Source organism: Eremomyces bilateralis (genome assembly GCF_010015585.1).
Source record: "Eremomyces bilateralis CBS 781.70 unplaced genomic scaffold P152scaffold_1, whole genome shotgun sequence".
NCBI lineage: Eukaryota > Fungi > Ascomycota > Dothideomycetes > Eremomycetales > Eremomycetaceae > Eremomyces > Eremomyces bilateralis.
In genome coordinates this window covers 1419475-1434335 of record NW_022985067.1, presented here as the reverse complement: position 1 = coordinate 1434335, position 14861 = coordinate 1419475, and the positions used below count along the sequence as shown (strand labels likewise).

At 53.9% G+C, this 14861-nt stretch overlaps 5 protein-coding genes across 5 annotated transcripts; 2 read left to right on the top strand and 3 right to left on the bottom strand.

Moving 5' to 3' along the window:
• Positions 1-1508: 1508 nt before the first annotated feature.
• P152DRAFT_15214 (uncharacterized protein) lies at positions 1509-3170 on the bottom strand. The gene is made up of 4 exons (XM_033673939.1): positions 2979-3170; positions 2594-2886; positions 1786-2546; positions 1509-1729 (listed from the first exon to the last, which is right to left on the bottom strand). Exons 1-4 carry the CDS (start codon positions 2984-2986, stop codon positions 1724-1726), a joined length of 1068 nt encoding a protein of 355 aa, XP_033538946.1. The 5' UTR covers positions 2987-3170; the 3' UTR covers positions 1509-1723.
• Positions 3171-5266: 2096 nt separating this feature from the next.
• P152DRAFT_387178 (kinase C-like protein) lies at positions 5267-9140 on the top strand (the record flags this gene model as incomplete). The annotated part of the gene is made up of 7 exons (XM_033675873.1): positions 5267-5705; positions 5767-6033; positions 6095-6667; positions 6720-7115; positions 7170-8560; positions 8618-9023; positions 9079-9140. 7 exons carry the CDS (start codon positions 5267-5269, stop codon positions 9138-9140), a joined length of 3534 nt encoding a protein of 1177 aa, XP_033538945.1.
• A 309-nt stretch (positions 9141-9449) lies between these two features.
• Positions 9450-10384, bottom strand: P152DRAFT_478321 (DNA-binding protein; the record flags this gene model as incomplete). Its single annotated transcript, XM_033681647.1, has 1 exon — positions 9450-10384. The coding sequence occupies exon 1, from the start codon at positions 10218-10220 to the stop codon at positions 9450-9452; it is 771 nt and encodes a 256-aa protein (XP_033538944.1). The 5' UTR covers positions 10221-10384.
• Positions 10385-10534: 150 nt separating this feature from the next.
• Positions 10535-12945, top strand: P152DRAFT_427042 (P-loop containing nucleoside triphosphate hydrolase protein; the record flags this gene model as incomplete). Its single annotated transcript, XM_033677287.1, has 2 exons — positions 10535-10977; positions 11026-12945. The coding sequence occupies exons 1-2, from the start codon at positions 10570-10572 to the stop codon at positions 12943-12945; spliced, it is 2328 nt and encodes a 775-aa protein (XP_033538943.1). The 5' UTR covers positions 10535-10569.
• On the bottom strand, positions 12944-14681 carry P152DRAFT_453892 (pre-mRNA-splicing factor prp46). Its single transcript, XM_033678476.1, has one exon. It carries the CDS (start codon positions 14600-14602, stop codon positions 13145-13147), a length of 1458 nt encoding a protein of 485 aa, XP_033538942.1. The 5' UTR covers positions 14603-14681; the 3' UTR covers positions 12944-13144.
• Between the last annotated feature and the right edge of the window lie 180 nt (positions 14682-14861).

Below are 14861 nucleotides of genomic sequence, written 5' to 3'. Positions count from 1 at the left end.
GTTATTCGTTGGCTTCCCTTTATATGACCCACTCCGAGTAATGATCTTATATGGATCATATGGTAGCAATAAAGCATCGTGTTCATCATTGTCCTCCTTTTTCCGAGCAGTATAGATTGAGAATGCAAGATGGATGATATGCCGCTGTACTGAGCTGATAGAATGGGAGTCATTGATCTTGATCTTAAATGTGCCTTCTAGGTATTTAGAGATCTTCTGAGTGGCAGACATAGCCCATACTCCATGGGAGAAAAGCTTCTCTATGCCAAATGTCGATGTTGTCCCATGGGCTAATAGGTAGTCTTTGATATTCCGATTCAAATGCTCCACGTCAAGATCAAACTCATGGCATGAGTTTAGACTCCTCTCATGATTATTAATCAAGCCCCCAGCTAGGATAGCATCCTGCAAATCCTTGTCGGAGGCTTGAGTACACGTTTGGGTAAAGAGGAGCAGCATCTCATATCGGTATTGGTCTCGCTTAGCTCCTGCAAAGATAATGGCACACTGTGTAAGTGCTCGTCGGAGTTGACCAATATTACCAAGCTTGATTGCATATCGGAGGGTCAGGTAGGCCTCAACTATTGAAATGAATCGAAGGTGGTTTATACGCTCGATCTCGCTGAGTTTCTTTTGTGGAGGTGAGGATCCTGCATACTTTTTGAAAGTCTTGGGTGAGATTGTTTCCGAGATGGGCTTGTATGCTGTAGGGGATAGCCAGTTCCGGAGTGTCTGCGTCTCTGATTCGTAAGAAAGGACTTGGGACTGGGCCCGAGCGTCAGCACTGAAGAGCTGTTGGTAAACCATATCAATACATGACTGGAATTGAGCTGGTGATAGACCTCCTAGATGTGTTGAAAGCTGTTCAATGCTAGGGGGGTAGAAGCTGCCTGTAACATGTTCAATCACGAAGCTAATAACTCTAGCATAAAAGCTATGTGTAATTACTTCTTCCATGATCTTGAATGAGGCATTCTCGCGAGAAAAGCCACGTCGGTTAAGGAAGGTCGCGCTGTGACAAAGAGTAGATGTAAGGAAATTGCAGCTTTCAATGCCATAGAACTCGCGGGTAATAAGATAAAGGAAATTCAAACGTGTATGCCAAAGGGCTGGGACTGGATGTAGTCAGTTATAAGCATCAAAGGGCCTTTCAGAGTCGGCACGCTCTTTAATACAGCTCCGGAGAAGTATGACTATTTTGACATCTCCATATACGAGGAAGAGGCGTTCAGTGAAGTCTGTCTCGATATTAAACTTAAAAAAATCTAAGAATATCTTCTCGAGGATTTGGTGATTCCCATTTGTTGTAGACTGGTTGACTGGTATAGGCCCAAGGTTATTCTTCACTGTCTTCTCTGCTGGGAGTCGATCGATTATTGGAAACTCAGGAAGTTTAATCCGTCTCGCCTTCAATTGTCGAGTTACATCAGGGAAGGCTAATTCAATTGCCTGCCGGATTAGGAACAAGGCATTCTGTTTTTGGATACCTGAAGTATTAGGTAATTGGACTCCATCATGGTTAAAGAGTTCTGGAGGCAGGAGGGTAAATGGTCTCCGCATTGTCTGTAAAAGGCCATTTTCAGGTATCCGAGGACAGACTGCTGCAATTCCAGATGTATAGCTGAACATTTCGCCTGTATTCCCAATCCGCTGATGGGATGGTCGCTCATGCCCATCACAATTGTCCATTGCAACGGCCAGTCCAGGATATTTTGCAAACTGTTTAAGGCTATGCTAGATGTAGTTAGAAAGTTGGAATATAGTATCGTGATTGTAGAAAAATACCATTTCTGTGCCGATTGTCTCCTGAGTAGAAATTCGAAGCGTATTATATGTAGGAGTCATCCCAAAGGCATGGAGATACTTCAGACCTTTGCGAGACAGACCTGCAGCTTGTAATGTAAGCCCAATTCTCTTAGGAAGATTATTTGATAGCTTTTTATGCCGGGAAAAGGCCAATGAGGACGCAATCATTGTAGTAAGTCCATGATGAGGTTTCTGGCCAGATTTTTTCGCCTTGCCTAGGGGCTGGGCAACTGACTCAATAATAGAGAAGAATAATGGTGCCCTATGTCGGACAATCTGATGCATGCTTCCAACATTCCCAGGGGCCTTATCAGCATCCCATGCCCCAAAAACTTGAGACTCGTCTTGCATCAGGCTTTCAAATTCGTCTGAGATGATGCAGGTAAAGATGTGTCGAAGAATAGAAAGAATACGCTTAGGCCTATGCTTAATGATATGGCGTTGCGTATCGGGATCAAGGAGAAGATCAAGAAGAAACCCTTCAACAAGTTGATGCTTCCCAGTCTGCCTTTGCCCTGTATGCTTATCGATCATAAAAAGGAGGAACTGGTTCCTAGTAAAATGTCCCTTCTTCATCATTGACATGATTTCGGCATAGCAGGTATGAGTTGCTTTGTTTTGAGCTTTCGGTGTAGTATTCAGGGCACCATCATCGGTGAACGGAAGGGAAAAGTTGGAGGGAGTATTTTCGGCCTCTTCAATCAATTCGTCTTCAGATAATGTATCGTCTGCGTCTGAAACTATTTATCATTTAGTGTATGATCATTCTAAGGTTAGATAGGCATACTGTAGTTATGAAGTTTCACAACTAGAGGAGGGAGACATCTTCGATGATCTTCAAAAACTAATAGATAATGTAAAGCTTGATCTAACGATTCAAATGATATTAGTATTGTATTGTGAATATGTCTGGTCTCAACAATCAATTCAAGATAACTTTCATACATCACCACATATAAGGTGGCGGGAAAGGTTCGCCAAAGCGGGACTTTCCGCCTCAGGCTGGCTCCGCCAATCACCTTCGGGGGATACCAGGATCCACCGAACGGTGGCCTGAGGTATCTAAGGCTACCTTTGCGTCTGGAGTACCATAGTTTAGGTTTCATCATTAATAATATCGTGGCGCAATTGTACCGGCCCCTCCGCAGGTGGCTGGTAACAACAGTACTTACCTCCGCATTTCATAGTTCTAATTCTGCAAGACTCCAACCAAGCCAGCCTCCCATGGGTAGGCTCGATGTGAATGATGTGGACAGCTCAAATGCTACCGGTGCTGACGCTACGCCGAGGACCACATCATCGGCAATTGCTCCTCCATGTACCTGCCGCGAAGGGTTGCAACGACACAGTCAGACGCCAACGCAGAGCTGGACAAAATCAACAACGCAACGGGAGTGCCTGCCTTCCGAGGACATTAGGATGTCCATTTGATTCATCATGAGAACATCTCCAAAAGGAAGGATGACGGCTTATAGGCCCTGGCTGACCGTATTCAGATTTCCTCGAAAGCCTTGTGGAGCATGGCTTATCCTCCTTGATCCGACAGACATCAGATACAACTTGGGATTGAGTAGCCTTTCCTAATGATACCGATATTGTGGCGTATACCTTCCACAATCCAGACACATTTGCTCATCTCGCCCGGTTGGGCGACAATAGCATTCCATGGTGTCAATCCACCCCGGATTAATAGCCATTGTCGAGGACGACCACCAATCCTATACCTCAACACTTGAAAGACCCGAGAACACCAAACCAGTTGACGAACAGGAGCTCTGCAGCTGAAAATAAAAAACGGAAGAGAAGAAGAATATGGTAAAAGCGGGTCAACAATCATGACATATAATGGGAAACGACATGGGATCGACAGACAAGGTGCATTCCGGTGAGCAACTACCACACTGCTTAACTCAACGTTGAATTCAATATGCCCACCAGATCTCATGTCATGAGAAATTTAGCCTGGAACATATCGCTTTTCTCTCATCTCTATGGAGAGGAGCTGCGCGTTCGACCACCAATCTATCCACGCCGTCCATTTCTTATCCATGAATGGTCACGAGGCTATTGTCGACGTAAATGAGTCGCGGACAGCCTATCTCAAGTTTTGGATCATTTGACAAGTCGCGGTAGAAAATCAAAACACAGGATTTCCTTGTGCAAGGCATGAACCGCTGTCTCGGGTATATGTTGATGGAGGAAAGGACTTTGTGAACCGGGCTGTTTCAAACTATGCCTTGATTGTCACCCTGAAATGACGAATAGGATGGGATGAAAATATGGCGCCGACATTTCAAAGAGAAAATAACAGTTTTAAATGCATGCATGAGGGACGGATTGATGACTCGTAGTTACCTCGTCGGATCGCAGGCTCAACGACCTGTGCGTGCACCACCAAACCTGTCGTCCCATCCGATTAGAATCATTCGAAGTGGTCTATGATGACTGACTTTTCGACTTTAAAGGGAGGGAAACAGACCGAAGATAACAATGGCGTGATGATGATCAACAGTTATCAATATGCGAGGCTGCATTCCGGTGTCTTTTAGGCATAATAGGCTCCGACGAGTATCAAGACAATGCCTCGCTACACAAGGAGCATTCAAGTGAAAGCTTCGAGCAGCGCTGCCTGTAGCACATACGCCCACAGGATATCTGGAACCTGTGTATTTATGTTAGATGGACGAATCCCCATTGCTGGCTTACTTACATACCATAGCAAGCTGAGCGTGGTGGGCATACTAAGCATCTAAGATTTCCTTCCCCGCCAAAATCTTAGTATCCGTCCCGCACACGCACATCACCGGAGCGGCGGAGTAGTTAGTGAGCACTATCGTCCCTCACCCACTTCGCTTTCCCTGGGCTCTCCAGTCTCTTCCTACTACCAACAACGCCTGCACTATTCTCCGTCCTCCCTCTCCTACTATCCAGGCTACCTGTTCCGGTATATTTGGTTTCGTTCTCTCGCTTTTGACCGCCTGTGTCTGCAACATTTAGGGGCAGCCCCACTTTCTCGGTCACTAGGAGGAGAGCCCTACACTGTATGGTGGCGGAGCTGCATCGGGGTTGCATCACTTTCGGAACCGTGGACCGTATCCCACCCTCCTCCAATTGATAGCTTGACCCTCTCACACTACCGTTCGCCATTCACGCGTGGCATAGCCAAACCCTTCAGCGACCTTTGAAGTCGTGGCACGTGTGTGAATAACCTTCCAGTTGTCCTTGCTGCGGCCTCTGCGATTGCAAGCCGACAGTATCGCTTCGCACCCGGTCGAAGCGATCGAAGCGTTGTCGTGTGTGCCGCACAACAGATATCCCGACTCCAGCACGCGAGGCTCCACCACCGCCTATTAGGCCTAACCTTTCCAACCCATATCAAATCCCGCCCGGAAGCTAGACGGCCTCCACGCCGCAATCTACCACCATGGGCGACCACCAGGGCGATCGCGACGATGCGGTCATGGCGGAGGTGATAAGGAAGATAGACCGAGAAAAGGCGCTCATCAAGGGCGCGAACACCATCCGCCAGTCCACCAACAATCCATCCGTGCTCTCCCGACTCGACGCGCAGATCCGCGATGGCCGGAGGAACATCGAGTACCTCGAGGGTCGCATGCGCGAGCTGCAGATGAGGAAAATGGGCACCGATATGGACAACTTGTCCATGAACCGAGAGGGCGGTCGCGATGGTCAAGGACCGAATCAGTATGCCGACCCGCGAGGAGGGCCTGGACAGCAAGGTCCTCCCGGACATCCACAAGGTGGTGGGTATGGGGATGCACCGGGCGACTATAGTCAACTGAGCGGAGGGGACGTACTTATGCCGCCATCTGCTCCCTATTCTCGCCCCGGTCCGGCGACGGGGACGCCGAAGGCTCGGCCGAATTATAGCAAACTCGGTATGTTTGTCGCCGGCGGATTACCGATCGCCCAGAAGCTGACGCAACACTTTTTATCTAGATCTGATCAAATACGATACCCCTCACCTTGGCCCCCGCATCCAGCTCATGCTATCGCAGCTAGAGTTCAAACTTAGCGTGGAGAAGCAATACAAAGATGGGATCGAGAAGATGGTCCGGCTCTATCAGATTGAAGGGGATCGGAAGAGCAAAAGCGATGCCGAAGCCAGGAGAGTGGAGAGCAACCAAAAGATCCAGCTACTCAAGCAGGCACTGAAGAGATATGAAGACCTACATGTTGATATCGAAGGGGCGGATGGAGGAGATGGTAAGGCAGACGGAACTCCGCGCACTTCGTTGTAGATTGCTAACCGTGCATGCCTCCTCAGACGAAAGCTTGAACGTTACTGGAGCCCGCAAACCCTTGACGGGGCACCTCAGCATTCGGATTCATGCTGTTGCTGATGTTGACCATGCGGCATCGGGCCGTTTCAGCCGAGGACCCGACACATTCGTGATCATCAAAGTCGAAGACGTGATAAAGGGCCGCTCCAGAGCCACCAGGACCGATAGATGGACCGACGAAGCACATGAGTTCGACATTGACAAGGCGAATGAGATCGAATTGACAGTATATGACCGAAGCAGCGACCATCCCATGCCTATAGGAATGTTATGGGTTCGGATTGCCGACATCGCTGAGGAGATGCGCCGAAAGAAGATCGAGGCGGAATTCAATCAATCTGGATGGGTCTCTGCCGATCGAATGGGCACCGGAGGGCAAGGGCAAATTCAGCCCGATCTACAATTTAACCCACCGCCGACCCAAGGCGGTCATGGAGGACCATCCGCAGCTCAACCTGTGAACCCTCATGGAGGCATGCCTCAGACCGGTCCGATCTTCATCGATACCTGGTTCGCACTTGAGCCTGTGGGTCGTATTAAGCTCACAATTGGCTTTGGTATGTTTACATTCAAATCTGTTTGGTGGAACAATATGTTGACGACGCCTAGCCAAAACCGCGAACGACAAGCGACCATTCGACGTCGGTCTGGGCCGAAAGGGTGCGATTCGTCAACGAAAGGAGGATGTTCACGAACAATACGGCCACAAGTTTGTGCAGCAGCAGTTCTACAACATCATGCGCTGCGCGCTGTGTGGAGATTTCCTCAAGTACGCGGCCGGCATGCAATGTTCCGATTGCAGATACACCTGCCACAAGAAATGCTATCCAAAGGTCGTCACGAAATGCATCACGCAATCGAACGCGGAGACCGATCCGGATGAAGCGAAGCTCAACCATCGCATTCCTCACCGTTTCGAGGGCTTCTCGAATATGGGAGCGAACTGGTGTTGCCACTGTGGATACATGCTTCCACTGGGAAGGAAAGCGTCGCGCAAATGCGCAGGTATGGCTATTGTTGCGCGATTTCAAATTTTCAGTTCACTAATTCCCCGTCCAGAGTGCTCCCTCACCTGCCATGTTCAATGTTTACACTTCGTCCCAGACTTCTGTGGCATGTCGATGGAAGCCGCAAATCAAATCCTCGCCGAAATTAAGAACGCAAAGAAACGCCAACCTGCGTCCATCTCGTCCATGAGTTCCCGTACTTTGCGTCCGGGTGGACGACCAACGCCTCCTGCAACCGCAGGTTATGGGCCGCCGACTGATAGACCTCAACCTGATCAGCGCTACTCTTATGGAAAGGAGGCGGGCTATGATCAAGGCCAACGGCCTCCCCCCCATGGCGCTCCTGGACATTCTGTGGACGCCGCTACCGCTGCGTACAGCGCTGCTCAGCCCGGTATGCCGGGACCCGACCAAGGTCGACCTCCACCAGGTCATCGGGGACAGGGGTCACAATCTGCCGCGGCCGCGGCAACGGCAGCACTCGCTGGCAAAGCGAACGTTCCAGCCGGCGGCGCGGGATACGGGCGAACATCGACCGATTTCGGGCCGGCGTCAGGCCAGGACCAGAAGTACGGACAGCCATCGGATGCCGGATATCCCGAGTCTCCCACTCAGGCGCGGCCTCCACAACAGCAGCTATCTCAGCATCAACCCTATGATCCCTCGCGATATGCCAACGTCTCCGGGTATGGTGCCCAGGCGCCGTATCCGCCGCAACAAACGGGAGCACCTACGCCACCACCGAAAGGCGCACCCTACACTCAGCCCCAAGTCCAAGTTCCGGCCGTTCAGGTGCAGGTTCCGGTGCCACCACAACATCAACAGCCACCAGGCCAACAGATTGTCGGACAGGCACCCCAGCCACACGAACAGAAAGGTCCTCCCCCCGCCAACACGGCTGGCAACGGTCGACGGATCGGGTTGGACCACTTCAACTTCCTGGCCGTGCTGGGCAAGGGGAACTTCGGCAAGGTCATGCTCGCGGAAACCAAGGCGTCGAAGCAGCTGTACGCGATCAAGGTGCTGAAGAAGGAGTTCATCATCGAGAATGACGAGGTGGAGAGCATCCGGTCGGAGAAGCGGGTGTTCCTCATCGCGAACAAGGAGCAGCACCCCTTCCTGCTGAACCTGCACGCCTGCTTCCAGACGGAGACGCGGGTGTACTTCGTCATGGAGTACATCAGCGGCGGCGATCTGATGCTGCACATCCAGCGCGGCCAGTTCGGCACGAAGCGCGCGCAGTTCTACGCCGCGGAGGTGTGCCTGGCGTTGAAGTACTTCCATGAAAATGGCGTCATCTACCGCGATTTGAAGCTGGACAATATCCTGCTGACACTCGATGGGCACATCAAGATTGCAGATTACGGTCTTTGCAAGGAGGATATGTGGTACGGCTCGACGACGAGCACCTTTTGCGGTACTCCTGAGTTCATGGCTCCGGAAGTATGTAGTTCTATTCCTACTCTATTCCGCTCCATTTCGCTAATCTTTTCGGCATAGATTCTTCTCGACAAGAAGTACGGCCGCGCCGTCGACTGGTGGGCCTTCGGCGTCCTCATCTACCAAATGCTCCTCCAGCAATCCCCCTTCCGCGGCGAAGACGAAGACGAGATCTACGACGCCATCCTCGCCGACGAGCCGCTCTACCCGATCCACATGCCGCGCGACTCGGTCTCGATCCTCCAGAAGCTGCTGACGCGCGAGCCCGAGCTGCGGCTCGGTAGCGGCCCCACGGACGCGCAGGAGATCATGAGCCACGCGTTCTTCCGCAACATCAACTGGGACGATGTGTATCAGAAACGCATCCCCGCGCCGTTCATGCCGCAGATCTCGTCGGCGACGGACACATCGAACTTCGATCAGGAGTTCACGAGCGTGACCCCGGTGTTGACCCCGGTGCAATCAGGTATGTTTCATCCGTTCCGCGAACAGGGTCGCTGTGCTGACTTCGTTTGCTCTAGTCCTTACCCAGGCCATGCAAGAGGAGTTCCGTGGGTTCTCGTACTGCGCCGATTTCACCTGAGCGCTGCGCCGCGAGATATCTCCGCGATCGGTTCCCGCGGGCTGTTCCCGCCGTCATATGTTCTGGTTGGAGCATTGCACGTCCCCTTTGGCGCGGCAGGAGGTCATGGATTTTTCATAATACCGTGTTTCGGTAGAGGCGGAAGATCTGATATACCGTTTAGTTGTTGGCCAATGCCACAGAAAACAGACAACCTTAATAAAAAGAAGGATATCCTGTTCGAGAAAACCGGTGCATGGGAACTTGTTACCCACCTTTGCTTGGTTCATTGTCCGAATCGACCCTTGCTCTGATGGCCTGGTCGAGTGCCTATCCGTCGTCCCACTTCGCCTTCCCTTCCTCTATCCACATCTCAAATGCCATCTCCCCCACATCCACCGTTCTCACCGCCGTAACCTTCTGCCCTTCCAAATCCCCCCCTCTCACCACCCTTCCATCCTCCCCACCGCCCGCCTCCCCTTCTCTTCTCGCCTGCAGCGGCCCCTCCGCCGGTATCCACGCCTGCGGATGCCCAACCGGCGCCTTCCCATCCGTCTTCAACTCCATCGCCACCGTAAACGTGCACCCCTCAGGAATCGGCGCCAATCGCTGACCGCAGCCCATCAACCTCCCCATCACCGCCCGGAACTCCTCTTCCAGATCCGCCATCATCCGCCTCTCCGCCCCGTCATCTCGCTCCTCCCCGTCTCCCATCTCCTCTCCCTCCCGCACAATCACCGCATCTCCCTTCCCCGCCGACACAACTGGCAACCTCCCCACATCAAACACGAACCGCTCTAGCGCCCTCTGCCTCCTGCCACTTCCCGGCGGCGCGAACAGCACGACGACCACGCGGGCGACGTCGCCGGTGCGCAGCTGCACCTCGACGGCGCGCACGGCGTCGGTGATCCAGGCGCAGACACGCGGGTGGCGGTTCTGGCGGACGGGGTGGTTGTAGGCGCGGGCGGCGAGGAAGGAGGCGGGGGGGTAGACGGCACGGGCGGAGAGGATGGTGTGGATGGCGATGGTGAGGAAGGTAGAGAAGGAGGAGATGAGGCCGTGAGAGGTAGTAAGGGAGGAGAGGGAGGAGGGGGTTGGCATTGGAGATGAGAGGGGGCTGGATTAGCTGGCTGATAGATGACTAGTGTAGGTCATTAAGGCAATATTTTGATTGCTATATGATTGCAAGAAAGTGTACCTACATACCTCAGTACGGTAAGGACGGTATAGTAGGCTTGGTGAAGGTGTATTGTGTTATGTGTACTCCGTATGGCATCGGAAAGGCGGGGGATGTGGAAATTCAATTAGACTTCCGCTTTGGGAGCTCGCGTCATCCCCCGAAACGCGTCAAATAACGCGTCGGCTCTCCTTGACGACATCCGGAAATTTTCAACAATAGTGTTAATTGCAGCCTACGTTACCCACTTCCAAAGCCACCACACCATCAAAAATGGCACCAAAACCAAAACGGAGCAAGATCGAAAAGGTCAAGCAATTCCTGCAGGGCGGGAGTGTCGTCCGCGAAGATTCTGACGATGAGTTGGGCGTCGAAGACTACCCCTGGGAATGGATATACGGCGAGTCGAAGGATGATGATGACAAGCGGGACAACCCGCGGAAGCGAAAGCATTCGGCGATCGATGATGGACCGGAAATCATCGGAGCGCGGATGGGCCAGTTTGAGTGCTTCGTGGGCGATATGGTGTTGCTGAAAGCCGAGGGGAACGAGGCGTGGGTTGGGCTCATTTGCGACCTCCATTATGATGAAGAGGAGGACGAGAAGATGGCAAATTTCATGTGGTTTTCCACGCCGAAGGAGATAAGGAATAAATTGAAGAGAAGGACGGATGCGCTCGAGGTAAGCAGTATCCCTCTCCAGCGGTCGAGGCAATCTAACAAGGTCCAGAATGAAATCTACCTCACTCCGTCATGGGACGACAATCCTCTCAGTACGATCAATGGCAAAGCTACCGTCCTGTCGAAAAGCGCATACGATAAGCGATATCCTACTGGCAAAATCCCACGAAATGCGAAAGAATACGGCAAAGTGTTCGTCTGTCGTCGAGGGTGCAACACTCGGACAGCGACATACACGGAAGAGTTCGTATGGGAAGATATCTACAAGGGTGCAACAGATATCGGCGACCTAATCCACGTAATTCAGAGCCAGACCAAGGCGACCCGTACAAGGGGCAAAGGAAAAGCAGAGCACGATCTCGACGAATTCGTTGTGGATCACGATGGAGATGACCACGATCCTCGAACCCCTAAGAGGAGGAAGAAGAACACGGATCTCAGCACGCCAGGCTCCAGAAAGAAGGAACTGACACCTCGCAAACTATTCACCCCCGGATCCAAGCGAATCGTCATCAAGCGACCCCTTGAATTCACTCCCTTGGGAACCCGCGTCCTCTCCCCCCACGTCCTCTCCTCCCCCTTCCAACTCGCCCGCAACCAACTGCACGTCTCCTCCGTCCCCGCCTCCCTCCCCTGCCGCGAAGAGGAATTCGCCGAAGTGTACACCCATCTCGAGAAAGCCATCACTGAAGGCACCGGGTCCTGCATCTACATCGCCGGAACGCCGGGCACCGGAAAGACGGCGACGGTTCGGGAAGTGGTCGCCCAACTCAATGCGTCGGTGCTCGCCGAGGAGCTCGACGACTTCATATTCGTGGAGATCAACGGTATGAAAGTGACCGATCCGCACCAATCGTATGCGCTTCTCTGGGAGGCGCTGCGAGGCGACCGAGTCAGCCCGTCTCATGCGTTGGAGCTGCTCGAGCGAGAATTCAGCAGTCCCAGCCCGCGACGCGTCCCGTGCGTCGTGCTCATGGACGAGCTCGACCAACTCGTCACGAAGAACCAGAGCGTCATGTACAATTTCTTTAACTGGCCCGGCCTACGCCACAGCCGGCTCATCGTCCTCGCCGTCGCCAACACGATGGACCTTCCGGAGCGGACCCTAAGTAACAAGATCAGCAGCCGCCTCGGCCTGCATCGGATCACCTTCAAGGGGTACACCCACGATCAGCTCATGCAGATCGTCGAGTCGCGCCTCGCGAACGTCCCGGGGAAGATCGTGCACCCGGACGCCATCCAGTTCGCGTCGCGGAAGGTCGCGGCGGTGAGCGGCGACGCGCGACGGGCGCTGGATATCTGCCGGCGGGCGGTCGAGCTCGCAGAGGCAGAGCAGCTGGCGCGGGTGCAGGAGGACGACTCCGAAGCGCCGGATACACCCAGTAAGACGGGCCGGAAACGAGGCAGGGAGACGAACGGCAGCGCCGTAGGTGGCTCGCCATTGAAGAAACACACCGCGGCAGCGACGAAAACGGCGATTGTCACCATCGCGACGATCAAGCAAGCCATCAGCGAAGCCACCAGCAGTCCGCTGCAACAATACCTCCGCTCGCTGCCCCTCGCCGCGAAGGTGTTCCTCGCCGCGCTGCTGGCGCGCATTCGGCGGACGGGGATCAACGAAGCCGTGCTCGGCGACGTGCTCGACGAAGCGCGCAATCTCGGGCTCATGAACCAAGTGGCGCCCGTCGACAAGTATTTGTTGGCGGAGGAGCGGTTCGAGCCGGACGACGAGGGGCCGAACTGGAAGCGAGGGGGGCGGCCGCGGCAGCTGGAGAAGCCGGATAGGAATGGGAAGGCGGCGCGGATGCATGGGATAAAGTACGCCGCGAACGAGTTGTTGGAGGCGGGGATCGTGGGTTTGGAGGCGAAGCGGGGGGAGAGGGTGGGAAGGATACGGTTGGGGGTGGGGGATGAGGAGATTAAGTTGGCGTTGCATAACGATGAGGAGGTGAGGGGGTTTGGTTTTTAAATCTGGATGGTGGTGGATTGTTTCAGAATCGGGTATCTTAGTGTACAAGTGAATAAGCCCCTTGGCCTATTGTTGGATGTTGGATGGGCTAGTTGTATACAGTTCATCAATCCTGAGCCCCAAATATACCCGAAGCGCTGTTCCTGCGACGCCGATTTTGCCAAATATGAATTCGTCTGCCCGAAAGCCCATGATGGAATCAGAACTTCTGCCTCCCCAACGTCGGCGTCCAGTCCATCGGATGCGTCTCCTCCGTCGCCGTCGTATCGGGCGCCCACACTTTAATCGTCTTATCCGCCTCACCCGTAATCAACCGCGCCCCCGTCCGGTCGAACGTCGCGCACATGATCCCCGCCTCCGCCGCCAACGATCCCGGCTGCGCGATGCTGTCCTCAGACTGAAACCGATGGCCCGTCTTCCAATCGAAGAACGACATGGACCCGTCGTCGCCGCCCGCGACCATCACGTTGTCCTGGTTGACGGCCAGCGTATTGATGACGCAGTTTGGCGCCTCAAAGTTCTGCATGAACGCGCCCTCGGGACACTTCCACTGCTTGATGCTGCCGGTGCTGGCGCTGGCGAAGGTGAATTCCTCGGGGTGCGTGGTAAGGGCGCGCACACCTTTCTTGTGGTGCGTCAGGACGCCCATGGTTTTCCCAGCCGCGAGATCCCAGAGGCGGACGGTCGAGTCGAGCGAAGAGGTGATGATCTGGGGGTCGGCTTCTTGCGCTTGGATGTTGGAGACCGTGCCCTTGTGGCCGGAGAGCACGTGGATGTTCGAGCGGCTGCGCATGTCCCATACTCGTGCCACGCCATCTCGTCCGCCGGTGATGAGAACGTCGAGGGTCGGATGGAGCGCGAGGGTATAGACGCCGCTGAGATGCCCGTGGAAGTGGCGGATCACCTTATTCGTCTCCAGGTCCCAGTTCAGCACCTTCTTGTCCTCTCCGCACGAGAACAGATACGGATGTCTCGGCGATACCGCCAGCCCGCGCACCGTCGAAATATGCCCCGTCAACGTGAGCTTCAGCGTCCCGCTCGCCAGATCCCATAACTTGATCGTCCGATCCCCCGCCCCCGAACAGAACCACTTGTTGCCCGGCTCCACCGCCAGCGCCCGCACCCATCCCAGATGCCCCGACACCACGCGCTTTAGCTTCCACGGCGCATGCCACTCCGGTTTCGGTTGACGGATATTCTCCCGCCGAATCAAGCTCGACGACGGCGCGTCCCGGGTCGGTAAACCACCCGCGATATTCGGTCGGTTGCCGCCTTGCCTCACTATCAACGCGTTCGACGCGCTCCCCGATACCTTCTCGTCCCGCTCCGTAATCCCCTCGATCATCTGCGCCATTTTGGGGTCCGACGGCACGCCCTCGCCAGCCTGCGTCTTCGGCTTCTTTCTTCGGACTGATGCAGCGCTGGCTTGCTTCGCGGCGAGCGCGGGAGGGAGTTCTTTCGCATTGGCATATTCGGACCGTATTCTCGAGGTGATGGAGAGCTTGTCGGCTTGCTCTTGTGCGCTAGGGATGATGGGAGCGACGGAGTAGGGGGTGGGAAGGGAGGAGGCGAGTTGGGAGGTGGATGCGAAGTCTGAGGCGAAGAGTTCGCGGGTACGCTTCGCGGATGTTTTGATGAGGACGTCGACGTCGGCCATGGTTTCAACCCGGAGGGATTATTCGGTTGACTTTTCGCAGCGACGGAAATCTTATTTGTTGTAATAAGGGTATTGGAAGTGAAGCAGTATGTGAAGGGAAATAATTCAAGCTGCGGGTTGGAGTGACGACTTTGATGGGAGTTCAAAATCGCGCGCTGTGATTGGCCAGATCCTTGTCATAGACCAACCTTTGAGACTGCCCAGTTCGACCTTCCAAGCTCATTGCAATATTCTATTCATTAAGAAGTTCCCAAATACA